We start from the raw sequence: 26,431 nt of genomic DNA on the forward strand, positions 1-26,431 counted from the left end.
TCTGGGCCCACTCCTCTGAGGTCACTGCTGCAGGGCCTTCCTGCCTGGAGAGAGTTGGAGCCGGGCCACTAGACCACCCCTCAGGGCACAGCCGGGGGGGCCGACGTGGGAGGGGATGGAGAGGAGCTGCAGGAGGGCTGGGGGGGGGCGCAGTCTCAGAGAGAGGGACACCAGGTCTGGAGGGGAGAGCAGAGACAGCCCGTTTCCCCTGTCCCCTCAGGCCACCGTGTGTGTGCAGTCAGCAGTGTGCCACAGATGGGGGCCACTCTCTCAACCTCAGGTGTCCCCAGGGTCCAAACCACTACTGGGCACAGCCAGGTTGGCTACCAGCTGGTTCCCTGCCCTGTGGCTGGGGGATGGAACAACAGGTATCAGCTGGGCTAGGGTCAGGGTCAGGGGGCCTGCCAGGTGTGCCAGCCCCACGCAGAGGCAGGCTGCACAGCCTGGCACAGCCTAGCAGGCTTGAGGCCCGGGGTGCTGGGAGCCACCTCCAGCTGCTCCAGGACATTCTAGATGGAGTCCGGGAGGAGACAGGTTTTGGTGCCAATTTGAATGTATAAAGTTTTAGGTAAATACCAAATGCCTATAGACTTTCTGTTATTCAGTGGCCCATACTGTTTGAAAGTGACATATCATGAAATCATGGGGGGATTCGCGTCTCCTTTCTGCAGAGTTGATGAGACAAGTCGCCACTGCCTGGAATCTGCTGGTGCTGCCACGCAGGCCTCGAGGGTGGCGCTCCTCAAAGTAGGACGGCACGCGAGGTTGCCACGTGCCCACACACTGCACTGCTCCAAAGGCATGTCCGTCTGTCACCTGCAGTCCTGAAAGGCACATCCATCCGTCACCTGAGCTCAGAGTCCCAGAACAGCCAGACACTCCCCCGTCCCTGCCCTAACAGGGACCCTGCAGTCCCAACCCATCTGGTGGCTGCTGTGGCCGCAGGCCTGTCCCACACAGTCCAGTCCGTAGGGTCTGCTGGAGCGAGTAAGGCCTGGGGGGTATTATATGTGGTCCACGAGGTTCCATTCCTCATGCCATAACCGCCGGGGGAAGTGACAGGAGGAAGAGACATGGAAGCCAGCAGCCCCAGGAGCAGACGCAGACGCAGAAGTGCCAGTGGGGAAGGAGGTGGCCCCACGCAGAAGCAGGCTGGGCCAGGCCGGGGGCTGGTGACCAGGGCAACCTCGGCTACTTTGCTGCACCTGCCCTCGCCTCCCTTGAAATACAAAAACAGCAGCAGCAGCCAGAAATAGTTGGGAAAGAAATAAGAAATATTGGCCATACATGGGAGCAATTAAAGTCCTTAAGATTTAAAGTGCTTTTATATATTGCTAAAGAAAATGACAAAAGCCAATAGGGAAAAGTGAGCAGAGATGTGGAGGGATCATTCACAGAGCAGGAAACTGGCCAGTAATTCCTGAAGAAAGTCCTCATCCCATCAGGAATCATGGAAAGGCCAATGAAAGCGACAAGGTAACCCCCTTTTTAATTTGAGGCAGGGTTTTGCTCTGTCACCCGGGCTGGGGCTCACTGCTGCCTTGACCTCCTGGGCTTAAGCGATTCTCCCATCCGCTCAGCCTCCCGAGTAGCTGGGACTACAGGCATCACCACGCCTGGCTAATTCTTTTATGTTTTGTAGAGACAGGGTCTCACTGTGTTGCCCAGGCTAGTCTCAAACTCCTGGCCTTAAGCAATCCTCCTGCCCCGGCCTGTTACAGCCTTTTTTTGAAGGTAATCTGGTAACAGCTCTTGAAGTATCGTGACTGATGAGTACACAAGCCATCCAGCCCCAGCAACCCCCTGGCACCTTTTCTGAGGGTGTCTACTGCCCGGCTGTGCCGTGCCTGCTGATCCGGGTACGGCCTGATCGCACGATGGCCTTCCCGGAAGGATCTGATGCTCGTGAGGCTTATTGCTAAGGAGGAAGATGCAACCAATCCAGCTGTTCCAAGTGACCGGGTCACGCCTCGCATGGGTGTGGAGTGTCGCCTGCCACCTGCCTGGACGCACTCTTGTGGCTACTCAGGAACGGCACGGGAGGAGGCCCCCGCTTGCCCCAGCGACCTGCCTGCCCTGCTCTAGCCGGTCCCGCTCTCAAGTGCAGACGCCCAGGCCTGCACATCCACGCTCACGACACAACCCCAAGGAGCCCCCCAGGTGGCCCCGTGGCCGGACGTGCACCCCGCAGAGCGACCACCCTTGAGACCGGGGGTGTGGTCTGGGGGCTGTGTGGGGACCTCCTGCCGGGATGCGGGAGCTTCTAAGGGCAAGAATCACAGGTGTGACTCCTGTCTGTAAGGTAAAACCCCCGTGAGCAGGAATAAATACGGAGACATAATCGCAGTGCTGGAGGGAGCTGTGGCAGTCACACCTCTGCTGTTAGCATTGCCTCTGCGGGGGCAGGAGAGAGCAGACATACAACCTGACCCTGAAAGGGGCAAGATGGCCCCAGTGGCTCCCTGCCCCTGTCCTGGTGCCTGCCCGCAGGCGGGTCAGCTCCCCTTCCGCTGTGGAATCTCCATGTCTCTGTGTGCTCTGTCAACCCTGCTTTCCGGCCTGAGGGCTGGGAAGGGAGGTCTGGGGAGCCCGGGAGCCGAGAAGTACCCGAAAACCGCCCCCAACGCCCCCCAACCCTCAGGTGCGCCTGCGAAGTGTGTCTGTGTGTGTCTCACTCTAACTCACCCAGACAACTGACTTTGAGTAGCCAACCTTGGTCATTCCCAGAACCACCACTGGGGGGCATACGTGCGGCTAGACCAGGGGGTGCCCCAAAATCTGTCTCTACAAAAAAATAAAAAAAAAGTAATGGGGCATGGTGGTGGTGCGGGCCTGTGGTGTCAGCTACTTGGGACGCTGAGGCAGGAGGATCACTTGAGCCCGAGAATTCAAGGCTACAGTGAGTTAAGATTATGCCACTGCACTGCATCCTGGGTGACAGAGCGAGACCTTGTCTCAAGAAAAAAAAAATTTTTTTTTTTTTTGAGACGGAGTCTCTCTCTGTCGCCCAGGCTGGAGTGCAGTAGCCGGATCTCAGCTCACTGCAAGCTCCGCCTCCCGGGTTCACGCCATTCTCCCACCTCAGCCTACGGAGTAGCTGGGACTACAGCTGCCCGCCGCCTCGCCCGGCTAGTTTTTTGTATTTTTTAGTAGAGACGGGGTTTCAGCGGGTTAGCCAGGATGGTCTCAATCTCCTGACCTCGTGATCCGCCCGTCTCGGCCTCCCAAAGTGCTGGGATTACAGGCTTGAGCCACCGCGCCCGGCCAAGAAAAAAATTTTCAATGAGTAAAATTTTAAAAAACAACTTTGGGCCGGGCGCGGGAACCTCCACCTCCCGGGTTCAAGTAATTCTGCTGCTTCAGCCTCCCAAGTAGCTGGGATTACAGACGCCCGCCACCACGCTTGGCTAATTTTTCGTATTTTTAGTAGAGACGGGGGTTTCACCATGTTGACCAGGCTGGTCTTGAACTCCTGACCTCAGGTGATCCACGTGCCTTGGCCTCCCAAAGTGCTGGGATTACAGGTGTGAGCCACCATGCCCGGCCTGAAGATTTTAAAGTAGCTATTATAGTAGTGCCCAACTGAGCCATCGTCAGCACTTAAAATGTTAGAATAGAAAGTCTCAGCAAAGGCCGGGTGCGGTGACTCATGCCTGGAATCCTAGCACATTGGGAGGCCGAGGCGGATGGATTACTTGAGCACAGAAGTTTGAGAGAAGCTTGGGCAACATGGTGAAACCCCATTTCTACTAAAAGAAAACAAAAATCAGCCAGGCACGGTGGTGCATGCCCATGGTCCCAGTTCCTGGGGAGGCTAAGGAGGGAGGATCGCTTGAGCTTGGGAGGCTGAGGAGGGAGGATCGTTTGAGCCCAGGAGTTCACAGCTGCAGTGAGCCATGATCCTGCCACTGCACTCTAGCCTGGGTTACAGAGTGAGATGCTGTCTCAAAAAAAATAAATAAATAAGAAGAAAAGAGGCCGGGCGCGGTGGCTCAAGCCTGTAATCCCAGCACTTTGGGAGGCCGAGACGGGCGGATCACGAGGTCAGGAGATCGAGACCATCCTGGCTAACACGGTGAAACCCCATCTCTACTAAAAAAAAAAATACAAAAAAACTAGCCGGGCGCGGTGGCGGGCGCCTGTGTCCCAGCTACTCAGGAGGCTGAGGCAGGAGAATGGCGTGAACCCGGGAGGCGGAGCTTGCAGTGAGCTGAGATCCGGCCACTGCACTCCAGCCTGGGCGGCAGAGCGAGACTCCGTCTCAAAAAAAAAAAAAAAAAAAAAAATAGAACCATATGAAAATTTTAGAACCAAAAAACACAATAACCAAAATTGAGAAAACAAACAAACTTCATTGAGCAGACTCAGTAGCAGAATGGAGATGGCAAAGGGACGAGTCAGTAAATATGAAGACAGATCAGCAGAGATTATCCCATCTGAACAACAAAAAAAGATTAAAAGAATAAGTGGGCTGGGTGCGTTGGCTCACGCCTGTAATCCCAGTACTTGGAAAGGCAGAGGCAGGCGGATTACTTGATGTCAGGAATTCGAGACCAGCCTCGCCAACCTGGTGAAACCCCATCTCTACTAAAACTACAAAAATTACCCGGGCTTGGTGGTGGGCGCCTGTAATCCCAGCTACTCGGGAAGCCGAGGCAGGAGAATCGTTTGAACCCAAGAGGTGGAGGTTGCAGTGAGCTGAGATCGTGCCACTGCATTCCAGCCTGGGCCACAGAGCAAGACTCTGTCTCAAAAAATAAAATTAAAAAGTAAAAATAAAATAAAATATCGGAAGCAAAACGCGACAGAATTGAAAGGAGAAGTGAACACATTCACGATGACACCAGCATTCTTCTCAGTAATAGAACTAGTGGACAATCAGCAAGATATAAATCCCAACATGTATTTATATAATACCAGCTAGACACAAGCACACTTAGAGAACACTGCACCCACCAATGGCAACATTGAGCTTCTTCTCAAATGCACATGGAGCAGCACCAAGATCAACCAGATTGTGATTCAAAAACAAAAAAACCTTAGCAAATTTAAAACAAAATTGGCTGGGCACGGTGGCTCACGCCTGTAATCCCAGCATTTTGGGAGGCTGAGGCGGGCAGATCACCTGAGGTCAGGCGTTCCAGACCAACCTGGCCAACCTGGTGAAACCCCATCTCTTTTTTTTTTTTTTTTTTTTTCCTTTTTTTGTGGAGAACGGGGTCTCGCTATATTACCCAGGCAGGTCTCGAACTCCTGGGCTCAAGCTATCCTCCTGCCTCTGCCTCCCTGAGAGCTGGGATTACAGGCGTGAGCCACCGCGCCCGGCCGAAACCCCATCTCTATTAAAAATACAAAAAAATTAGCTGGGTGTGGTGGTGCACGCCTGTAATCTGAGCTACTCAGAGGCTGAGGCAGGAGAAACAACTGAACCCAGGAGGCCGAGGTTGCAGTGAGCCTAGATTGTGCCACTGCACTCCAGCCTGGGCAACAGAGTGAGACTTTGTTTCAAAAAAAAAAAAAAAAAATCTATATATCTATATATCTATATCTATATATAATGAATAAAATGAAAATACAGCATATCAAAAATTGAGAGAGCTAAACAGCGCTTAGAGGGAAATTTATAGCACAAATGTTTAGATTAGAAAAAAAGAAAGGTTCAAGTCAATAATGTAAACTTCTGCATTAAGAAACCAGATAAGGAGGAGAAATATAAACTCAAATCAAGCAGAAGAAAGGAAATACAGTTAAGCACAGCATTAAAATAATTCAAAAACCAAAAAGAAAAAACAATGAAACAAAAAGCTGGTTCTTTGAAATGATGAATAAATTGGATAGACCTCTAGCTAGCAACACTGATGAGAGAGAAAGGACAAAATTACCAATATGAGGAATGGGAGGGTTATCACTACAGACCCTACAGACATTAAAAGGATAACCAGGAAGTACTATGAATAATTGTATTCACATAAATTTAGCAGCTTAGGTGAAATAGACCAATTCCTTGAAAGCCACAAACTACCAAAACTCATTAAACGGACAACTTGAACAGTCGTATTAACTGTTAAAGAAACTGAATTTGTACTTTAAAACTTTTCTAAACAAGAAAGTACTGACTCAGATGGTTTTATAACCAAATTACACAAAATATTTAAAGAAGAAATTTAATACAAATTCTTCAAATCCCTTCCACAAAATAAAACAAGGACAACAGGCTGGGCGCCGTGGCTAACGCCTGTAATTCCAACACTTTGGGAGGCCAAGGTGGGCGGATCACAAGGTCAGGAGTTCGACACCATCCTGGCCAACATGGTGAAACCCCCATCTCTACTGAAAATACAAAAAATTAGCCAGACACGGTGGCAGGCACCTGTAGTCCCAGCTAGTCGGGAGGCTGAGGCAGGAGAATCGCTTGAACCCGGGAGGCAGAGGTTGCAGTGAGCCAACACCATGCCATTGCACTCTAGCCTGGGGACGGAACAAGACTCCGTCTCAAAAAAAAAAAAAAAAAAAAAAAAGGAAGGACAACTTCCCAGACTCATTTTATAAGCCCAGCATTATCCCCATACAGAAACCAGGACTGAAAAAGAAAACTACAAAACTTTGTTGAACACAACTGCAAAAATCCTCAACAAACACGTTTGATTGTCACTATCCATGGCAGCTATGTGGTATAAAGTTGCTGCAAACACTGGATTAGTGAATATGCTAAACTGTTGCTCCTAAGGGAATGCAAAGTTACGTTCCTGCAAGCTTCTGGTCACGGTTTTGTCAAATGGTCAATATATTAATAAAACCTTCTTTTATGTGTGTTTTGTTTGTTTGTTTTGTTTTTTTTGAGACGGAGTCTTGCTCTGTCACCCAGGCTGGAGTGCAGTGGCGCGATCTCGGCTCACTGCAAGCTCCGCCTCCCGGGTTCCCGCCATTCTCCTGCCTCAGCCTCCCGAGTAGTTGGGACTACAGGCGCCGCCACCTCGCCCGGCAGTTTTTTGTATTTTTAGTAGAGACGGGGTTTCACCCTGTCAGCCAGGATGGTCTCGATCTCCTGACCTCGTGATCCGCCCGTCTCGGCCTCCCAAAGTGCTGAGATTACAGGCTTGAGCCACCGCGCCCGGCCTATGTGTATTTTTGTTTAAGGACACCTTACTTAATATGTATCGTGTCACTAACATTGAACTCATGGCCAACAGCACTAACTCTTGCACGAATGAAGCTTATCCAACGTGTGTTTTCTCTGTAAGGTGCATTTCAGCCTCCTTGCGTTTCTGCACTATGCTGAGAGGCCATTATGAACAGTGAAATCACCAAGAAAAAGCACAAAAATGCACAAACATGACACCAGATATGCTACCAGAAAAGGGAGTCCTGATTGAGACCCCAAGAGGTCTTGGATCTCACACAGAAAGGAATTCATCTCCCCCCACCCTATTCCCCGCCCCCAACACCCCCAGCCCCAGCCCGCCCTCCCCTGCGCCCTCCCCTGCGCCCGACCCCGCCCCGGCCCTGCCCCAGCCCGACCCCGACTGGGTCCATCTTCGGCCCCGCCCCAGCCCCACCCAGCCCCGGCCCCGACCCCCTCAGAGGCCGGGCCCCGACCTACCCTGGGCAGCGGCCCCGGGACCCCCGGCGAGCGGGAAGGGCGCAGTGGCTGCAAGTGGGAAACGACCGACGCCGCGGGGTGCAGGCGCCTCCGCCCCCGCCCGGGGCCCGGACCTTCGGGGTCACCTGACTCCGACCTGCCCGGGCCGGGCGGCGCGGGGGGCAAAGTCCGGGCCGGGGCCCTGAGCGCGGCTGCAGGCGGTGCGGGGCGGGGTCCCGGAGTTCTGTCCCTTGCAGCTCCAGGCTTCTGCTCAGCTTCCCTCTCCTGCCTCCCACCCCGCGGCGGCGGGGCGACCCTGGGCGCCGGGACGGACCCGCGGGTGGGGGATGCGGGGAGACCCTGGGCGGCGGACCCGAGGGTGGAGGGGGCGGGGCGACCTTGGGCGCTGACCTCAGTCTGCGGGCCCTGGAGCCAGGTGCACAGCGCATCGCTGGAGGGTGTCACCGCCCCGCCCCTCCCACCCCAGCTGTCCTGGACCCAGGGGCAGGGAGAGGCTGGACGCCGGGTGCGCCGGACACAGACACGCCTGAGCACAGCTTCCTTCTTGCTGCTCAGGGAAGTGGACAGCCAGCCCAGGTGAGGGGCCAAGGGGCTGTCCTGGGGGTCTGCCCTGGTCTGGGGGGCTGTCCTGGTCTGGGGGGCTGCCCTGGTCTGGGGGGCTGTCCTGGTCTTGGGGACTGTTCTGTCTTAGGGGGTGTCCTGGTCTGGGGGGCTGCCCTGGTCTGGGGGGCTGCCCTGGTCTGGGGGGCTGACCTGGTCTGGGGGACTGTTCTGTCTGCGGGGGTGTCCTGGTCTGGGGGACTGTCCTCATCTAGGGGGCTGTTCTGATCTGGGGGGCTGTTCTGGTCTGGGGGGGGTTTTGAGTGTGGGGGAGGTTGCCCCATCCTCTTTGCCTTCCTGGAGGCTCAGGTCTGGGGGTCTCAGGTGGCATCAGAATGTGGAGTCCCTGTGTTCCTGGCCCCTGTCACCTGTTTGTCCCTAGGAGGTGGCCTGTGGCCTGGGTGCCAGTTGGGGACACAGGCTGGGCCCTGTCTGGACTGGACCGGCCACTTGTCCTCTCTGGGCCTTTGTCATCTATCCTCCTTAAAATGGGCTTGTATCCCCCCGACATACAGAATTGCATGAGGACCCCACAGCGTGTCCCACTTTCCATGTGCCCAGGAGCCCGAGGTCAGGACCAGGGCAGCACCCACGCCTGCCACTCCGTGTGGGTGCAACATGTCCCGGGGGAACACGACAGGACACAGTCACGTGGGGCTCGGGTGCCAGGACCTTGGTGGCAGTTTCTGGCTTTGACCACTCCTTTGGGCAGTGGTACCTGTGTGAAGTGGGGCTATATGTGGCACAGGATAGGCCTGGGGTAGTTTGAGAGCTGAGATGCCTTGCTGGGCATCCAAGCAGAGGAGGAGGTGGACACCTGGGCCACAGGGCTAGAGAAGCCCAGGCCCCTCAGGTGGCATTCCTGGGTCCACCTCCCTCCCAGGGGCCATCTGGCGCCAGTTAAGAAGGTGCAGAGTCAGATTAGAGAAGCCTAGAGCTGGATTTCCAGAGAAACCGATGTCGTTAAGAAGCCTCACTTCGGCCGGGCGCGGTGGCTCAAGCCTGTAATCCCAGCACTTTGGGAGGCCGAGACGGGCGGATCACGAGGTCAGATCGAGACCATCCTGGCTAACACGGTGAAACCCCGTCTCTACTAAAAAATACAAAAAACTAGCCGGGCGAGGTGGCGGGCGCCTGTAGTCCCAGCTACTCGGGAGGCTGAGGCAAGAGAATGGCGTAAACCCGGGAGGCGGAGCTTGCAGTGAGCCGAGATCGCGCCACTGCACTCCAGCCTGGGTGACAGAGCCAGACTCCGTCTCAAAAAAAAAAAAAAAAAAAAAAAAAAAAAAAAAAAAAGAAGCCTCACTTCTTCCTAGGATGACTGGCCTCACCCTGGGTTCACCCGCCACCCCTTGGCAACAGTCCCCAGGCAGCCCCCTCAGGGCTCCAGAGAGAAACCTCACCCTGGGAGAGCCTGGGGTGGGGGCCGCAGAGAGGAGGCAGAGCCCTGGGCCCCCAGTGCAGGCTGGAGCTGCCCCTGGGGAGGCTGGCACGGGACAGGCAGGACCAAAGGGTGGGGACACAGGGTGACCCCATCACATGGTGAGGGCAGCTCCGCCAGTCCCATCCAAGGGGATCCGAGGGGGCTACTTGGATCCTGCTGAGGCCATGTCCCCCGATGAGGCCCCTGCTGTCCCCCCACCCCCTCCCACAGGGCCCTCTGATGCCCGTGGCACCCCCGGCAGGTGTGGCTCCCAGGGAGTGGTCCTTGGCCACGGGAGGCTGTCTGAGCCCCGGGGATGCCTCTAAAGCCAGTGGCTCTCCAGGGGTCCGTCTCCAGGGAGATGGGGGCGGGGACACCGAGTGCAGCCTGGGTGCCCACAGCCATCCCCCCACAGGAACCAGGACCACCTGAGCCATGGGGCTGTCCCGGAAGGAGCAGGTCTTCTTGGCCATACTGGGGGCCTCGGGGGTCTCGGGCCTCACTGCACTCATTCTCCTCCTGGTGGAGGCCACCAGCGTGCTCCTGCCCACGGACATCAAGGTGCGTCCCCGCCGGCAGGGGAGGCCGGGCGCGGTCCACAGGTATTGCCTCCCACTTATCCCACTGTCTCCCCAGTTTGGCATCGTGTTTGATGCGGGCTCCTCCCACACGTCCCTCTTCCTGTATCAGTGGCCGGCGGACAAGGAGAATGGCACTGGTGTGGTCAGCCAGGCCCTGGCCTGCCAGGTGGAAGGTTAGTGGGCAGTTCTGCAGCCCGGTGCTGGGATCTGCCTGTTGTTGCCTGGCTGGGATTTCCCAGATGCACGGAAAGGGTCTGGAGAGGTTCAGTGACGGCCGAGGTCCCAGTGAGCAGTCAGATTCTCATGGCCTGGCCTGGGTCTGCCCAGCGTCTGCTGCGTTCGGCCCTGACCCTCTCTGGCCCCTGGTGCTCCCCACCCTGGCACCATGTGGTGCTGGCGGCCGAAGCTGGTAGCCACAGGGGTCCTGCACTCCAGGATCTTGAGAGGGGAAAACAGGAGGCCCCAAATTTGTTTCCTGTGGGCTCTGGTAACAAGTTACCACAAGTTGGGGACTTAAAACAATAGCACCTTATTTCTCAGCATTCTAGAAGTCTGAAAACAAGGTCTGGACAGGGCCGCACCCTCCAGAGGCTCCGGGTTAGGGTCCTTCCTGCTTCCTCTAGCCTGAGCGCTCCACGCAGCCCTTGGCTGGTGGCCACACCGGGGGTCAGGAGGTGGCCACGTCTTTGGGAGCTGCCTTTCAGCCCAGCCAGCCTGTGGGGTCTGGAGCTCTGTCCCCGGCTGCTGTTCCAGGGCCTGGAATCTCCTCCTACACTTCTGACCCTGCACAGGCTGGTGAGAGCCTGCGGGGCTGCCTGGAGGAGGCGCTGGTGCTGATCCCAGAGGCCCAGCATCGGAAAACACCCATGTTCCTGGGGGCCACGGCTGGCATGAGGTTGCTCAGGTGAGGCGGGCATGGCCTTGGCACCCACAGGGCATGGCTGCAGAAACCATGGTCTCAACCAGCGTGGCAGGCAGGGTGGGGCCGGGCCCAGGCTTCCAGCCAGCTCCAGTCCCTGGTCCTCTGTGCCCAGGCAGAAGAACAGCTCTCAGGCCCGGGACATCTTCGCAGCAGTCACCCAGGTCCTGGGCCGGTCTCCCGTGGACTTTTGGGGTGCCGAGCTCCTGGCGGGGCAGGATGAAGGTGCCTTTGGTTGGATCACTGTCAACTACGGCTTGGGGACGCTGGTCAAGGTGCGACAGGCAGCCCGAGGGCGGGGGCTGGTCTGCGAGGGGCCGGTGTCTGGGGCTGGCTGACCAGGGCGGGGTCCGGGTGGCTGCTCCGAGCTGAGTGGCCCCTTCTGTGCCCAGTACTCCTTCACTGGAGAATGGATCCAGCCTCCGGAGGAGACGCTGGTGGGCGCCCTGGACATGGGGGGAGCCTCCACCCAGATCACCTTCGTGCCTGGGGGCCCTATCTTGGACAAGAGCACCCAGGCCGATTTTCGCCTCTACGGCTCCAACTACAGCGTCTACACTCACAGCTACCTCTGCTTCGGGCGGGACCAGATGCTGAGCAGGCTCCTTGTGGGTCTGGTGCAGGTCAGCGGGCCCTGGGGAGGGTGCACGGGGCTGTGGGAACAGGGCTATGGGCACGGGGCTGGCGTGGGTCATCCAGCCATCGGGAGGGCGCACAGGGCTATGGGCGCGGGGCTGGCGTGGGTCATCAGGCCATCGGGAGGGCGCACAGGGCTATGGGCGCAGGGCTGGCGTGGGTCATCGGGCCCCAGGGAGGGTGCACAGGGCTATGGGTGCGGGGCTGGCGTGGGTCATCGGGCCCCGGGGAGGGTGCACAGGGCTATGGGCGCGGGGCTGGCGTGGGTCATCCGGCCCCGGGGAGGGTGCACAGGGCTGCGGGTGTGGGGCTGGTGCTCAGGCCTTCCTGCCCTCTGCAGAGCCGCCCGGCTGCCCTGATCCGTCACCCATGCTACCTCAGCGGCTACCAGACCACACTGGCCCTGGCCCCACTGTACGAGTCACCCTGTGTCCACACCACACCCCCCCCGAGCCTCCCCCAGAACCTCACAGTTGAAGGGACAGGCAACCCTGGGGCCTGCGTCTCAGCCATCCGGGAACTTTTCAACTTCTCCAGCTGCCAGGGCCGGGAGGACTGTGCCTTCGACGGCATCTACCAGCCCCCGCTGCAGGGCAAGTTCTACGTGAGCTCCCACGCCGCCCCCCGCCCCAAAGGGGTCCCGGCTTCCTTGTGGGGCCCCAGGTGCCTGTCTGACTGCAGCAGGCCCAGGAGGGGCCCAGGCTGGCTCTTGGAGGCTCTGGGAGCCCGGGTGGGGTGGGGATCTGACCCAGCGTAGCCACAGCGAAGCACAGCCGCCTCCTTCTCGCCCAGGCCTTCTCCAACTTCTACTACACCTTCCACTTCCTGAACCTCACCTCCGGGCAGCCCCTGAGCACGGTCAACGCCACCATCTGGGAGTTTTGCCAGAGGCCCTGGAAACTGGTGGGTGGGCCCCGGTTTCCCCGGCTGCAGTGAGGGTCCCTGAGGGGGCAGGGCTGCCCCGTGCAGGATGCTGGCGCCTCATTCTGGGCATCGCGGCGGGCAGCGCGGCAGGCAGGGCCAGGGGAGGCACGGGCAGAGGACAGCTCTAGGCCGTGCCGCTCCAGGTAGGAGGCTGTGACCGCAGCTGCAGCTGGGCCCAGCCTCTGGCCCGCCAAGAGAGGGCTGCAGCCCGCACCATTTAACCGGTCAGCGGGGCCAGGGAGGGGCTCTCGACCACTGCCCAGCACCCTCTTGTTGTCTGGGTGTCAGGTTGGCCAGGGCAGATGGGGCAGTCCCCCCATGACTGAGGATCGGGGGGTCCTCACCTGGTACCTTGGCCTCCTGGGCCCCAGGTGGAGGCCAGCTACCCTGGGCAGGACCGCTGGCTGCGAGACTACTGTGCCTCAGGCCTGTACATCCTTACCCTCCTGCATGAGGGCTACAGGTTCAGCGAGGAGACCTGGCCCAGCCTCGAGTTCCGAAAGCAGGTCAGGTGACTGCCTCCCCTGGGCGCGGGCGGGTCGTGGCCCTGGGGTAGCTGCCCCGCAGCCCTGAGCAGCCGTGTGTCCTGCAGGCGGGAGGTGTGGACATTGGCTGGACACTGGGCTACATGCTGAACCTGACCGGGATGATCCCAGCCGACGCACCGGCTCAGTTGTGGGCAGTGAGCTACGGCGTCTGGGTGGCCAAAGTGGTGTTCATGGTGCTGACCCTGGTGGCGGTGGTGGGGGCTGCCTTGGTCCAGCTCTTCTGGTTGCAAGACTAGTGGGAGGTGGAGGTGGGCCCCCACAGAGCCCACAGGCAGCTGCGTCCCGGATGCTGGAGCCTTCCTGAGCCCTGAGCACTGTGGGACCTTGCTCTTTTTTTTTTTTTTTTTTTTTTTTTTGAGACGGAGTCTCGCTCTGTCGCCCAGGCTGGAGTGCAGTGGCGCGATCTCGGCTCACTGCAAGCTCCGCCTCCCGGGTTCACGCCATTCTCCTGCCTCAGCCTCCCGAGTAGCTGGGACTACAGGCGCCGCCACCGCGCCCGGCTAAATTTTTTTTTGTATTTTTAGTAGAGACGGGGTTTCACCGTGGTCTCGATCTCCTGACCTCGTGATCCGCCCGCCTCGGCCTCCCAAAGTGCTGGGATTACAGGCGTGAGCCACCGCGCCCGGCAGTGGGACCTTGCTCTGTGGCTCTGCCCAAGGTCAGGTGACAGCCACCTCCAGGGCACCCTCGGGGCGGTGCTGTCCGCAGAGGCCGCGTGACCTCCCCTCCCGGCGTCCCTGGACCCCGCCCCTCCCACACTGGGCTTCCAGGGCCCTTGGTGCTTTCTGCACACAGGCCGCCAGGACTCATGGTGTCTCCAAGCTGTGTGACTGCAGGGCCACCTACTGCCTGCAAAGGGGGCAAGACCACAGAGGCATAGGGTCCTGCTCCTGACAGGGCCTCAGGAAGGGTAGAGAGGGGCAGAGGGGAGGGAGCTGCCTTGTCTGGACCCCCGCTCTGCCTGATGCTGCAGGAGTCCAGACCCGGGGGCTTCTCCTGGGCCAGCCCAGCCTCCCACACCCGCTTGGAGGGTTACACCACAGTGAGCATGGTTTTTATTAAAACATCATGTACACAGCATTGCTAGGGCTGATCTCCCTGCTGGGATCGGGGCAGGCAGCCGGGGGCTCCTGACATCCGGGGGCCGGCGGGGACCACGAAGCACTTGGGGAAGATGCCGATGCGGCCGTCACAGTGGCCCTCCAGCCATGCCTCGTCCACTGCAAGGGGGACGTTGGGCTCTGCAGGGCGCTACCCAGACATGGCACCCAGACGCCTCTGGGTGCCACGTCTGCTCACGGCACAGGCCAAGCTGTAAGCCCCCCACACCCCGGGCATCCCGGTGCTGCCTGGGAAGGGCCATGCCCACCCTACCTTCACACAGGACGTCCACCGTGTCCCCCTGTCGGAAACCCAGGTCCTCTGGCCCCTGGGCTGAGTAGCCGTACTGGGCCACCACCTGGTAGAGGACTGGCCGGCCCCCAGCTCCCTGTGGCAGGAGAGTGGGCTGCAGGTCGGGCCGGGCACTGGGAGGAGGGTCCTCCACCACCCCTCAGGGTGCCCCTGCCTCTGCCCCTGCCCTGCCCTCGGCTCACCCTGCACTGCAGCTGCAGCCCCCTGGGGCCAGCAGCCGCGTCCAGCCAGGCCCTCTGCAGCGACTCCTCCTCGGGGATGGGGACCCACTGCCTGTCCTCACCTGGGGCTTGGTAACTGCAAAGAGGTTCCTCAGAGGGGGCCTCCAGGGTGGGGCCTGCGGGGAGGACGGTGACCTCTGCCACCCCCTCTTCCAGCAGCTGCCTCAGTCGGGGCGGTGCCCAGCGCAGAGTCCACCCCCACCCCCGCCCAGCTCCGCCGCAGCCCGCAGGGGCTTTCTGGCCCACCTGAGTTGCCCAAGCTGGGCCTGGTGAGGGAGGGCCTGGCCCAGCAGTGCCCGCAGGCTGGACAAGTCGGCTCCTCTTCTCGCCCTCAGGGCCACGGTGAAGGTGCACTGCACGGTGACAGTCACCAGGGGCTCGGAGCCCCCCGCACCTGCTCCCTGCGGCCAGGCAGGAGGGGGAGGGATGGCCACTGAGGCCCTGGGTTTGGTCAGGGCCGTCTCTAGCCCGAGGGGTGTGGGCAGAGACTGGGCAGGTGAGGGGGGCTTGCAAGCCTTGATTCTGAGGGATGGGGTTTGGCCTCCCTCAGGTGACTGACAGGTGAAGGGTCCGAAGCCTCTTACCCCAGCACCCGCGGGGTCCTCACAGGGGTCGGGGCCAGGCGCCCCCGTTGCTGGCGGTCCTGCAGGACAGAGCAAGGACTGACACAGCCACTCCCACCAAAGTGGGCCCTGTGGGTGGAGCCGGCAGCTGTGCGCCAGCAGCTTCCTCCCTCACCCGGGGACCCCACTGCTGAGGACCCCCATACCTGGGGGGAGAGGAGCCTGTTTGCCAACTTGCTCCACCTGGGGCCTCTGCAAGAGAAGCACAGGCTGGGTGGGCCGGGGTGGTCAGGTGCCGGAGGCCAGTACCGTCCTAGCAGAACCCACGGCAAGGGTGTGGCCTGTGTGCCCGGCCAGCGCCCAGCAGGTAGCCTGCCCACAGTCAGCTGCTTTAGGATGGGGCTGAGTCCCTGCAGGCCTAGAGGCTGCCTGTCACCAGGAGGGAGCACCACGTCCCCCCAGGCCCACCGAGGTGGCAGCTCAAGGTGGGTGGGCTCCCCAGTGACCCCAGGAAGCTGAGGACCCAGTCCCTGGCCCCCGGCCTCTGTGTGGGCTGGACGTTAACCGTGTGCCCTGAGTTGGGCACCAAGGAGGGGACGAGTTCACCGCCTGCAAGTCACAAAGTCACAGCCTGGCGCTGGCTGGACCCTGAGGGTCAGGTGGTGGTGGTGGTGGTCGTGTTTGAGATGGAATCTCGCTGTCGCCCAGGCTGGAGTGCCGTGGCGCGATCTCAGCTCACTGCAAGCTTCGCCTCCTGGATTCACACCATTCTCCTGCCTCAGCCTCCTGAGTAGCTGGGACTACAGGCTTCCACCACCACGCCCGGCTAATTTTTTGTATTTTTAGTAGAGACAGGGTTTCCCCGTGTTAGCCAGGCTGGTCTCGATCTCCTGACCTCGTGATCACCCGCTTCAGCCTCCCAAAGTGCTGGGATTACAGCGTGAGCCACCGCACCTGGCCTTTTCTTTCCTTTTCTTTTGAGATAGGGTCTTGCTCTGTCGCCCAGGCCGGAGTGGAGTGGCACTGTCATGGCTCACTGCAGCCTCCACCTCCCAGGCTCAAGCGATCCTCCCACCTCAGCTTCCCACAGTGTTGGGATTACAGACATGAGCCAGTGTGCCCGGCCTCAGTTGTAACTTACTAGATTTATCAGATGGTTGAAGTTGCCTTAGGTTAGGAAGGATGAGGGCTTAAACGCCCATCGTGGGAACTGGGTGAATGGTTCCAGACCCAGAGGGAATTGAATGAAGCAGAGCTTAGAGGGCGCCCTTGCCTCTAGGATGCCACAGTTAAACTGGAAATGGGCATCCATAAAGAGAGAGTGCCGGGGCTGCTGACCACATCCTCAGATGTGCCCAGCGTGAAATGGAGGTGCCTTCTCTGGGCCTCCTGGAGTCCTGCAGCAGAGCCCCCGCCCACGGCTGCCACCCTGGGAGCAGCTGGGTTCCTGCCTTCCTCCGCCTCTCCCTAGGTGCCAGGGGCGTCCGGGAGGACTGGGGAGATGGAGTCGCTGCTGGGCCCCCATGTGGGGGCAGGAGCCTCGGGGCCCCTCCAGAGCTGTCCTGCCTCCTGCCTGTCCCCAGCTGGATCACTCCTGGTCACTCCCACCCCAGTGGGAGGGGAGGGGCCATGGCCAGCCTGAGGTGGTCCTGGGGGCTGAGGGCCTGCAGGGCTACCTGGATGTCTCCACTGGACACCACCTCTCTCCTGCCCTGATGGCCGGCACCCTCTTGCCTTGGGCACAGCCAGGCACTCTCCCATCTGGCTGGGCTGGGCCAGGACCGTGGGTGAGCCTGGCCCCATCTACCCCACAGTGAGCTGCTCCCTCCACCCTCGTGTTGGTTTCACTGTGGTCCCCGGTCCGCAGAGGCAGCAGAAGCACCAACCCCCAGCAGGGGAAGAGGCCCAGGCCCACGAACCTGCTCCTGGTAGGCGGTCGACGTGCAGCGGTCAGCACCGACCTCCGTCTCTGCATCGAGGGGGCCCTGGTGGGTGCCAGCTCTTGGGGAGTCCATGACTGGGGACCTGGGAAGAGGAGGGAGGCTCTCAGGCCTGGCCCATCTGAGTGCCCTCCTGTGCCCGGCCCGAATGGCCCCGTGGGGAGGGCCTCTGCCCGCAGGAAAGGGACGTGCTCGCAGGGCCCAGCCGGCCCCTCCTACCTGGCATCGAGGTTCGCTCCCAGTCCCTGTGGATACAAAGCAACAGCCTCGCTCTGGTAAAGGGTCGGGGGCTGAACTTTGAAGAGTGGCCTCCCCAGGTCTCACACAGGGACGGGACGGCCGCCCCACACTCTCGTCAGAGGAACTTTGCGGCCCCAGGAGGGCTCCAAGCTTGTGCAGGGTTTTCTTTCCCACAAAGCTGGGTGAGGCCAGGCGGGGCCTGAGGGGCCGCAAACCCACCTGTGGCTGCTGAGGGCGGACACCCCACCGCTGGTCATCGGGGATGACAGAGGCCACCACCTGGCGGGGACAGTGGGGGCTCCGGGTCAGGGACCAGTGGCCCGGCGGGCTCTGCTCCCTGCAGCCCGCCCCACCGCACCCCGCAGCTCTAAGTCCCGGGGGGCTGGGCAACAGCTGCCCACGCCCGGCCCTCGTCTGCCACCATGGAGGGAAATGTCTGATGGAAGGAAACATCTGCTGCAATATTAACTTACTTTTAGCACAACTTTTTTTTTTTTTTTTGAGATGGAGTCTCGCTCTGTCGCCCGGGCTGGAGTGCAGTGGCCGGATCTCAGCTCACTGCAAGCTCCGCCTCCCGGGTTCACGCCATTCTCCTGCCTCAGCCTCCCGAGTAGCTGGGACTACAGGCGCCGCCACCTCGCCCGGCTAGTTTTTTTGTATTTTTTTAGTAGAGACGGGGTTTCACCGTGTTAGCCAGGATGGTCTCGATCTCCTGACCTCGTGATCCACCCGTCTCGGCCTCCCAAAGTGCTAGGATTACAGGCGTGAGCCACCGCGCCTGGCCTTTAGCACAACTTTAAAAACATTTTTGTTTCTTATAAACAGCCCTCTACTGTGATATGCGGACTCTAAGTTGATGCACTAACACAGCTCAGAGCCCGGTTTCGCCCCCCTAAGGCCTCCCGCGCTGGGCAGCTGCACTGGGCCACACAGGGGTTGGCCCCCCACCACCCCAGCAGTGCAGGTAACCGAGGGGGCGTGGTCAGTCAGGGGGCGTGGTCAGTCGATGGGGGCGTGGTCACTCAGGGGCGTGGCCAGCCAAGGGTGACCCAGTCTTCGCCCACCAGGAGTTCTTCTCCACGTTTCACTCCCAGCCTTTGGGGGTGAGCAGCTCCCTATTCCTGTGACCTTAGGGGTGCTGCCTGACCCTGACCCAAGTATGGGCGTAACGTGGCCCAGACCGTCGGACTGCAGCCCCCGCCCCCGCAAGACCTTGCTATCTGTGGCAGGCACACAGGGACCCCCTCTGGGACCTCGCTATCTGTGGCACGGACACAGGGAGACACAAAGGCACGAAGGGACGCAGAGAGACGCAGGGACTCCGGGAGGCTGCAAGGCTGTGGCTGTGGCCGTGGCCCAGGCTGGGTGGGGGGGGGCACCCGCAGGTTCCTTGTTGGGAGAGCTGGAGCCCCCTCCTATGCAGCTGGCTCTAGTGGGCTCTGCCTCCAAGGTGACAGCCCCATTTGGGGCACTGGCCCCCTGCCCTGGGCGCCAGTTTGAGGATGGCTGTGGGCCCACTCTCTACCCTCCTGGCCTTTACGGTGGCCTGGACTGCACACACCCCCTTCCCTGGGAACACAGTTCGAGGGCTCAGCACCAGCTGCAATGCCCTAGGACGCCGCCCCCATCTTTACCTTGGCCTTGCCCAGGAAATCCACGGGCTCCAGGTGCTCCAGATGCCGCCGGTGGGGCCGGAAGACCTCGCCCCTGGGAACCTGCCGTGGCGGCAGCGAGCCCCGTCTCTGGAGGGGGTGGGCATCCAGCAGATGCAGATGGGGTGACCAACCAGGCCTGCAGCTGCAGAGCCCCTGCACCTTGGAGCAGCAGGGGCCACTTGGGCCCCCCACCCCCTTCCCACAGGCCACAGGAAGCCCCCGCCTGGCACTCGAAACTGGGCACTAGGGCCATCTCCCTCCAGAAGCTTCTTCATCTCGTGAAATTGGTCTTGAGGGGCTGTGGTAGGCACCAGCCCAAAACCATGACCGGGTTGGCACTCCTCACCTGCAGTTGGTCTAGGGCTGAGTCCAGGCCATTCAGGGACCCCTCCGGCCACTTGGACATGGCCTCCCTTAGGCTGCCGGCCGCCTCTGTCCAGAGCCCCAGCTGGCACTGTGCCGACGCCACATTGTATAGCACCTGGGAGTGGGGCCAAGGTGATGGCAGGGCCTGATCCCCCACCCAGACTCTCCCCCGTTCCCCCACCCAGCTCCTCCCTCAATCCTCCCACCCAGCTCCTCCCCAATCCCCCCCACTGGACTCCTCTCCCAATCCTCCCACCTGGCCCCTCCCCTGGTCCCCCCACCCAGCCCCTCCCCCAGTTCCCCTATCCGGCTCCTCCCCTGCACCATTCTGTGTCCTGGGCTGGAGGCCCCCACCTGACTTTAACCCTGGCTGCAGACCCACACTGGGGGGCTTTCCCTTCCAACTTTCCGTCCTAAGACAATGCTATTCCCAGAAGGCTTCAGGGTGGTGCGTTACCAGGGTCTGGTGGGGGGACCCTCTCAGTGCCCCTCCCTTGGTGCCAACACGTTCCAGGCAGCCAGGAAAGGGCTGGGGGCACAGTGGAGGGTGGGCACAACCCTCTGCCTGCTCCCTGCCCACCCAGCGGCCTTTCGCCTCTGCCCTCCTCCTGGGTGGAGCCACCCCTGGTGGCCTGAGACAGCACAAAATGGTCCCTCCACCTCCACTGCCACCAGAACCTCCTGCAGGTCAAGGAGTGGCCAGGGGATTCCACGGCACCAAGAGCTTCGGGCAGAGGCGCTCCCCAGTCCACAGGGCCCTCCTGTGACGGCACCGCTGCCCATGGACACCCCACAGCCAGCAGCAGAGTGAGCCCTGCCCGGCCTCACCTCCCAGGCTTGCAGCTTGAACCGCAGGCCCAGCTGGGTGTAGTCGATGGCAGGGTGGCCCCTCAGCTGTGCCAGGGCCAGCCGGAAGTCAGACAGAGCCTCCTGGAACCTGTGGGCAGCCGGGGTCCCCTCAGCAGCGCAGGGCGGAGACGGGGCTGGGGCCGAGCAGTTTTCACATCCAGCCCCGCTCCAGCGCCCCCCAACACCTGGTTCCAAGGAGACCTGAAGGAGGGCAGTGCGGTGCCTGTCTCCACACTCAGGTCTGGGTACGTGGGCCAGGGGTCCATGCACATGTATGCTGAGTGGGTGTGGGGGTCACCGTGTGCTGGGGCTCCAGCATTTTCCCAGGTCAGACTCAGCTTCCTGGACCCCTGCCTGCCCCCAAGCCTCTCTTCTGAACTGTGCAGAGCGCCCTGGTTATTTCCCTCCCTCTTCGCAGGCCCCCCCACCCCAAGGGGGCAACCTCTCCAAACTCTGAGCCTCCTTCCAAGCCTTGCTGGAGCTCCCCAGTGCCTGCTGGAAACGCTTCTCCTTCTGGCGGGCTTCCCGTGCCCATCTGAAGGAGAGGCTGCCCCCAGAGGGGTCTGGGTGGTCATCCAGAAAGGCAGAGTCCCACAGCCATCATCCCGAATGCTGGCTCCTCAGTCAAGGAAGAGATGGCTTTTTCGTTCATCTGCGTTTCTGAAAGGCAAAATAGCTCGAGATCCTGGCTCTCTGGGCGACTGCATACGTGGTGGACCCTGAAGCCTTTGATGGATCTTGTTAGAAGACGGGTTGTTCGTCTTGGTGTTTTGATGACCAGCGATAAAACCAGGTGCACACAATTACCATCCAGAGTCTACACACGTACGTCTTCCCCCTTCTGACCTAGCTCCTCACGAGCACTGTCATCTGCTCGTAGCTGTCACACCCGTGAGCCTGTCACTAGAGTGCATGAATTTGTGCTTGAAAAAATATGTATGTTGGCAGGGTGCGGTGGCTCATGCCTGTAATCCCAGCACTTTGGGAGGCCGAGGCGGGCGGATTACGAGGTCAGGAGATCGAGACCATCCTGGCTAACACGGTGAAACCCCGTCTCTACTAAAAAAATACAAAAAATTAGCCGGGCGAGGTGGTGCCTGCCTGTAATCCCAGCTACCCGGGAGGCTGAGGCAGGAGAATCGCTTGAACCCAGGAGGCGGAGCTTACAGTGAGCCGAGATCCCGCCACTGCACTCCAGCCTGGGCGACAGAGTGAGACTCTGCCTCAAAATAATTTTTAAAAAGTAAATAAATATCTTTTACAGAATTTTATTTTTTCTAGAATTATACTTTTTGGGATTTTAGACTTCAGGGGTTTTGACATTCAGGACTGCAAGGCTCTCGGGACTGTGATCCACTTCCCCACAGAGCCTGCCCTCCTGGGATGGGGCCTTTGAGCATCAGGCAGAGAGGCCGAGGCAGGGCCTGGCCTGCAGTCCCGATGGTCTCCCTTCCCTCATTCCTCCTTTAGGAAGGGACATGGTGCAGAGGGCCCAGGTGAGCAGTGAGGACCCGACCACCTGTGTTCAAGGGTGGTGGTCAGCAGAGGTGAGGGCCACAGTCTCTGCCCAGGTTTCCCTGGAGCCAGGAACCACGGAGGAGGGAGTGGGCAAGAGGAGGGAGCAGGTGGAGACGGAGGAGGGGGGAGTGCAGGAGTGGACTCTGCAGGGAGACAAAGGGCCGTCAGAGAAGGAACAAGGCACCCCTGTACTCACCTCGCCAGCTGGAAGTTGGCCACTCCTCGCTGGAAGAAGCCAACCGCCATGCAGGTGTCCTTGGTCACGGCTTGGTCAAATGCCTGGGGACAAAAATGCCCATGGGATGCCAAGGTCCGTAACCTGGTCACACAGCATCACAGATACGGTGTGATCGGTGCCAGGGCCACAGAATCCCATTGGCCCCTCCTGCTCCTGTCCAGGGACCTTTGGAGGCTCCTGCCTGGGCAGGGCTGTTACCACTCAGGCCGCCACAGCCCACCCAACCCCAACCCGTCCGGGGTGCAAAGCCCACTGAGGTGCTGCTAAAACCGATTTGTTTACCGTGAGCACAAGGACAGAGGCTGGAAAAAAGTGTTCCAGTGTGTTAATAATAGTTACCTCAGGGGGTGGGGTTATACGAGACTTTTGTCTTTTAAAAATCTTTTTTTTTTTTTTTTGAGACAGGGTCTTGCTCTGTCACCCAGGCTGGAGTGCAGCGGCTCGATCTCGGCTCACGGCTGCCTCCACCTCTGGGTTCAAGAGATTCTCGAACTCCTGACCTCAGGCGACCTTGGCTGTCACAATACTGGAGATGAGATAACACAGCCCAGATCCCAGAGTCACCAGTTAAAGACCTGCATTACAGGCCGGGCATGTTAGCCCACACCTGTAATCGTAGCACTTTGGGAGGCCGAGGCAGGCGGATCACGAGGTCAGGAGTTCGAGACCAGCCTGGCCAACATGGTGAAACCCTGTCTCTACCAAAAATACAAAAATGAGCTGGGCGGCCGGGCGCGGTGGCTCACGCCTGTAATCCCAGCACTTTGGGAGGCCAAGGCGGGCGGATCACAAGGTCAGGAGATCGAGACCACGGTGAAACCCCGTCTCTACTAAAAATACAAAAAATTAGCCGGGCGCGGTTGTGGGCGCCTGTAGTCCCAGCTACTCGGGAGGCTGAGGCAGGAGAATGGCGTGAACCCGGGAGGCGGAGCTTGCAGTGAGCCGAGATCGCGCCACTGCACTCCAGCCTGGGCGACAGAGCGAGACTCCGTCTCAAAAAAAAAAAAAAAAAAAAAAAAAATGAGCTGGGCATGGCGGTACGCGCTTGTAGTCCCAGCTATTCGAGAGGCTGAGGCAGCAGACTCGCTTAAACCAGGGAGGCGGATGTTGCAATGAGCCGAGATCATGCCACTGCACTCCAGCCTGTAAGACAGAGCAAGATTCCGTCTCAAAACATAAAATAAAAATCCTTTTTGGATAGTTCATGCAAATGACTAGAAATCTACTAGAATCAGAAAGAACAACACACATGTCCTCATGGGTTTATCTGTGTGTAAAGCACAGCTCTTCCTTAAACCAGACTCAGAAAGACATAGAATGTTCTGAACAGGGACTGTGGCCATCAGTTAAGTGTGTGTGACAGGAAGGGTGCTATGGTCTCTCTTTCACAAATCTGGCTGAGCGGAGTCTTGTCGCTGAACCGAGTTCACACAGGTGTGAAGTGTGGCGGCTGAGCACAGGCACGCAGCCCTGATGTGGGGTGGCTGCTCAGGGCCAGCAGAACCCACTTATCTTCCCCAAAAGTCACGCAAGGCTCTTACCAAGAGACAGCAGTTCCAGCAACACCTGCACCCTGGCCTGCCCCTCAGATGATCGGTTTTATGAATCACAGCTGTTCCATCCTCTTTCCTAAGTTCCTATATTCCTAATACCATATGCTGTGATTAGTTGTATTGACTTTCACCGTGTCCTGTCTCTGTAGTGAAACCAGGCATGTGAGCACGGGGTGACTGGGTTAGCCCCGAACATAGGATTTGTTGCTGAACCACCTGGTGTCTAATGATTACATTCCCTTTCTTGGATAACATTTTAAAATGAAATCATTGTGGGTAGGGCAACGTGGCTCACGTTTGTAATCCCACCAACTTTGGGAGGCTGAGAAGGGTAGATCACCTGAGGTCAGGAGTTCAAGACCAGCCTCACCAACATGGTGAAACCCGTCTCTACTAAAAATACAAAATCAGCCGGGCAGGGTGGTGGGCGCCTGTAATCCCAGCTCCTCGGGAGGCTGAGGCAGAATTGCTTGAACTCCAGAGGCAGAGGTTGCAGTGAGCCGAGATGGCACCACTGCACTCGAGTCAGCCTGGGCGACAGAACAAGACTCCATCTTTGAAACAAACAAAAAAATGAAATCATTGTGGAGGTGACTGTAAATTTGTATGCAGCTTTAAGACACAAGAGAGGGGGGGGTCTCATGCACTTTGCCCAGTCTCCTCCAAGGGGGATATTTTGTGAGTCAGGGGCGTGGAGACCCTCTCACAGAGCAAAGTTCCCTCTCCTTTTCATCGCTGCTGTCACCAAGCCTTCAATAACCGTGGGCACCTGCCTGCTTCTGCAGGGTGCTTGGGACTGAGCGTGGGGGCAGCGCTGGTGTTTGGAATGCGCAGGTACAGGCGGCCTCAGAACGGGGGCGGGCGCAGGAAGGGCAGCGGACTCCGTGCAGGGCCTTGGCCGCTGCACCCGGGCACCCTGGACTCCTGGCTGTTTCGGGGAGTGGGCTGGGTTCAGCCCTCCTGGCTGAGGGCTCAGAAGAGGAGACTGACCCGGTCTCCTGGCCATGACCACAGGTGCAACGCTTTCCCCTTGGTGCAGGGCGGCCCCTCGGGCCTGACCCAGCTCAGCAGCTTCCCCCTTCCCGGTGTGAGTCACCCTCGGGCCCGGGCCTCTGCCAGTAACCGCCGCGCCCCCCAGCCCGGCCTCGCTCAGCTCAGGTGCGGCCCCCACTGCTCGGCTCCCACCTGCAGGGGCGTTCGCTGGGTCGGGGGCTGCAGGGCGACCCCGTAACCGTCGGGGAGGGGCGCAGAGCCCTCCCCAGGGGCTCGAGGCGGAGGCATCGTCCGCACCGGCCTCCCCACGCCCCGCTCACCCGCAGCGCGGCCTCAGCGTCCCCGGCCAGCAGGTGCACGCAGCCCGCGTTGAAGCACAGCCTGGCGGGCGGCGCCGGGACGCCCGAGAACAGGTGCAAGGCGCGGGCCCAGTCCCCGCGATCTACGGCCTGCGCGCCCAGGTGCCAGGCGCGCACCAGGTCCCCCAGAGAGGCCATGGCGGCCCGTGGCGGCTCGAGGAGGAGCTGGGATCCCACGGAGGGTCCGGGACCGGGTCCGGGTCCGGGTCCAGGAGGCGGCGCGGGGCTGCGGGGCCTGGGAGGCGGGCAGAGGAGCGGCAGCCGCGCGCCAGGTGCAACCCCGCTGCCCCACGGCGCCCCCTGGCGGCAGGCGCCCGCTCCTCCCCGATAGGGCCCCGCCCCGCCCGGGACCTCCTGACCACGCCCCCGCCTGAGACGACCACGCCCACCTCCCGTTCAGGCCCCGCCCCGGCCGGACTTCCGCCTGGAGCTTTGTGCGCCCGGCTTCCCAGCCCCTCCCGCGCTGGCCTCGGTGCGCCGGATAAAGCCCTCCGGGCCAGCCGCTGCGGTAGGGCCAAGGTTCCGCGCCGGGCGTGGACGGTGTGGGGCGGCCCCGGCCCTGCAGGTGAGCGGCCTGGGCGCGGAGGGCAGAGCGGGGCCGGGCCCAGTGCGCGCGTCCTGAGGTGAGGGCCGCAGCTAAGAGTGAGCCGGGGGCGGGCCGCCGGCTCTCCCGGGGTGGGGAAACTGAGGCCCCGATGGGGCGGGGAAAGCGCGTTCTCCTGCAGGGCCCCGCTCCAGAGGCCGCCGGGCAGCCGGACGCCGCGGGACGCTGAGCCGATCCCGCCGCCCTGTCCCGCGGGGCCTGCCCTCCTCCGCGCCTTCCGAGCGCGGACGTCACGGGACCCGGAGGCCCTTCGCTCCGTCGCCGAGGAGGCGGCGCTCCCGGTGGGACGCGCGCCCAGCCCTGCCCTCCCCGGGAGAAGGGACGGGCGCCTCCCTGCAGGGGCCCTGGCTTCCTGCCCACCGGCGCTGAGTCCTGTATTAGTTGTGAACCTAAACTAATGAAAAGGGTCAGAATGTGGTGCCCGGTGGGTTTATTCAGGCACAGAGGTCGAGGGCGGCCTGGGTCACCAGGTGCACCGGAGAACAAGACAGAGGCTCAGGTTTTTAAAGAAAAGAGAGCCCGTGGGAGAGCAGGTGGTTTGGAGCTCACTGGCTTGTAGAAATGGCATTGGTTCGCGATTGGCCACGGCTGGGTGTTACCAGTGGGAAGTTACTTGGCTCAAGGGGTAGTGAGGGACTGCGATTTCATTTGAAATGCTTTCTGGTACTTAACATCAGGCTTTCTGGGC

The 26,431-nt window shown here is 60.2% G+C and overlaps 3 protein-coding genes and 1 long non-coding RNA gene across 58 annotated transcripts in view; 2 read left to right on the top strand and 2 right to left on the bottom strand.

The window, feature by feature from the left end:
- Positions 1–580: 580 nt before the first annotated feature.
- Positions 581–7,717, bottom strand: LOC102132698 (uncharacterized). Its single transcript, XR_006692558.2, has 2 exons — positions 7,601–7,717; positions 581–824 (listed from the first exon to the last, which is right to left on the bottom strand). It is a non-coding gene; the product is annotated as an uncharacterized lncRNA (long non-coding RNA).
- Positions 7,718–7,783: 66 nt separating this feature from the next.
- Positions 7,784–13,547, top strand: ENTPD8 (ectonucleoside triphosphate diphosphohydrolase 8). 4 transcript variants are annotated; one of them, XM_074015907.1, is made up of 11 exons: positions 8,104–8,176; positions 10,039–10,184; positions 10,260–10,377; positions 10,958–11,108; positions 11,239–11,398; positions 11,516–11,560; positions 11,674–11,746; positions 12,100–12,363; positions 12,552–12,662; positions 13,055–13,189; positions 13,276–13,467. In XM_074015907.1, the coding sequence occupies exons 5-11, from the start codon at positions 11,343–11,345 to the stop codon at positions 13,465–13,467; spliced, it is 876 nt and encodes a 291-aa protein (XP_073872008.1). In that variant the 5' UTR covers positions 8,104–8,176; positions 10,039–10,184; positions 10,260–10,377; positions 10,958–11,108; positions 11,239–11,342. The 4 variants fall into 4 exon arrangements, with proteins under 4 accessions (XP_045228701.2, XP_073872008.1, XP_073872009.1 ...); XM_074015908.1 differs by having other exon boundaries at positions 10,996–11,108; XM_045372766.3 differs by having other exon boundaries at positions 7,784–8,176; positions 11,516–11,746; positions 13,276–13,547.
- Positions 13,548–14,255: 708 nt separating this feature from the next.
- NOXA1 (NADPH oxidase activator 1) lies at positions 14,256–25,968 on the bottom strand. 7 transcript variants are annotated; one of them, XR_012424038.1, is made up of 14 exons: positions 25,101–25,415; positions 22,193–22,275; positions 20,458–20,566; positions 19,610–19,744; positions 19,243–19,350; positions 17,828–17,887; positions 17,588–17,613; positions 17,348–17,453; positions 15,635–15,680; positions 15,450–15,508; positions 15,112–15,266; positions 14,827–14,981; positions 14,606–14,720; positions 14,256–14,451 (listed from the first exon to the last, which is right to left on the bottom strand). XR_012424038.1 is itself a non-coding variant. In XM_074015910.1 (14 exons), exons 4-14 carry the CDS (start codon positions 19,667–19,669, stop codon positions 14,315–14,317), a joined length of 987 nt encoding a protein of 328 aa, XP_073872011.1. In that variant the 5' UTR covers positions 19,670–19,744; positions 20,458–21,537; positions 22,193–22,275; positions 25,529–25,968; the 3' UTR covers positions 14,256–14,314. The 7 variants fall into 7 exon arrangements, 4 of the variants coding, with proteins under 4 accessions (XP_073872011.1, XP_005580352.3, XP_073872012.1 ...); XM_074015910.1 differs by lacking the exon at positions 25,101–25,415 and adding an exon at positions 25,529–25,968 and having other exon boundaries at positions 14,827–14,941; positions 20,458–21,537; XM_005580295.5 differs by having other exon boundaries at positions 14,827–14,941.
- The window catches only part of EXD3 (exonuclease 3'-5' domain containing 3), a 119,087-nt gene continuing 118,305 nt past the window's right edge, over positions 25,650–26,431 (top strand). For 31 of the 46 annotated variants that reach the window (XR_012424032.1, XR_012424034.1, XR_012424033.1 and 28 more), the window contains exon 1: positions 25,650–25,704. The gene's annotated coding sequence lies outside the window, so the exon portion shown is untranslated. Of the gene's footprint in view, positions 25,763–26,431 lie in introns of all 46 variants that reach the window. The other 15 variants (XR_012424035.1, XR_012424037.1, XM_074015877.1 and 12 more) reach the window with 1 other exon arrangement.

The sequence above is a fragment of the Macaca fascicularis genome, chromosome 15 (assembly GCF_037993035.2).
Source record: "Macaca fascicularis isolate 582-1 chromosome 15, T2T-MFA8v1.1".
Taxonomy (NCBI): domain Eukaryota; kingdom Metazoa; phylum Chordata; class Mammalia; order Primates; family Cercopithecidae; genus Macaca; species Macaca fascicularis.

What these genes read in the sequence shown, in the direction of transcription:
- ENTPD8 (XM_045372766.3), top strand. Translation starts at nt 10,059, where the DNA reads ATGGGGCTGTCCCGGAAGGAGCAGGTCTTCTTGGCCATACTGGGGGCC. An exon ending in TCCTGCCCACGGACATCAAG is followed by an intron (nt 10,185 to 10,259) that starts GTGCGTCCCCGC and finishes CTGTCTCCCCAG; the next exon opens with TTTGGCATCGTGTTTGATGC. An exon ending in GCCTCGAGTTCCGAAAGCAG is followed by an intron (nt 13,190 to 13,275) that starts GTCAGGTGACTG and finishes TGTGTCCTGCAG; the next exon opens with GCGGGAGGTGTGGACATTGG.
- NOXA1 (XM_005580295.5), bottom strand. Translation starts at nt 25,277, where the DNA reads ATGGCCTCTCTGGGGGACCTGGTGCGCGCCTGGCACCTGGGCGCGCAG. An exon ending in CAGCCCTAGACCAACTGCAG is followed by an intron (nt 19,351 to 19,609) that starts GTGAGGAGTGCC and finishes CACCCCCTCCAG; the next exon opens with AGACGGGGCTCGCTGCCGCC. An exon ending in GCCCAGCTTGGGCAACTCAG is followed by an intron (nt 14,942 to 15,111) that starts GTGGGCCAGAAA and finishes ACCTCTTTGCAG; the next exon opens with TTACCAAGCCCCAGGTGAGG.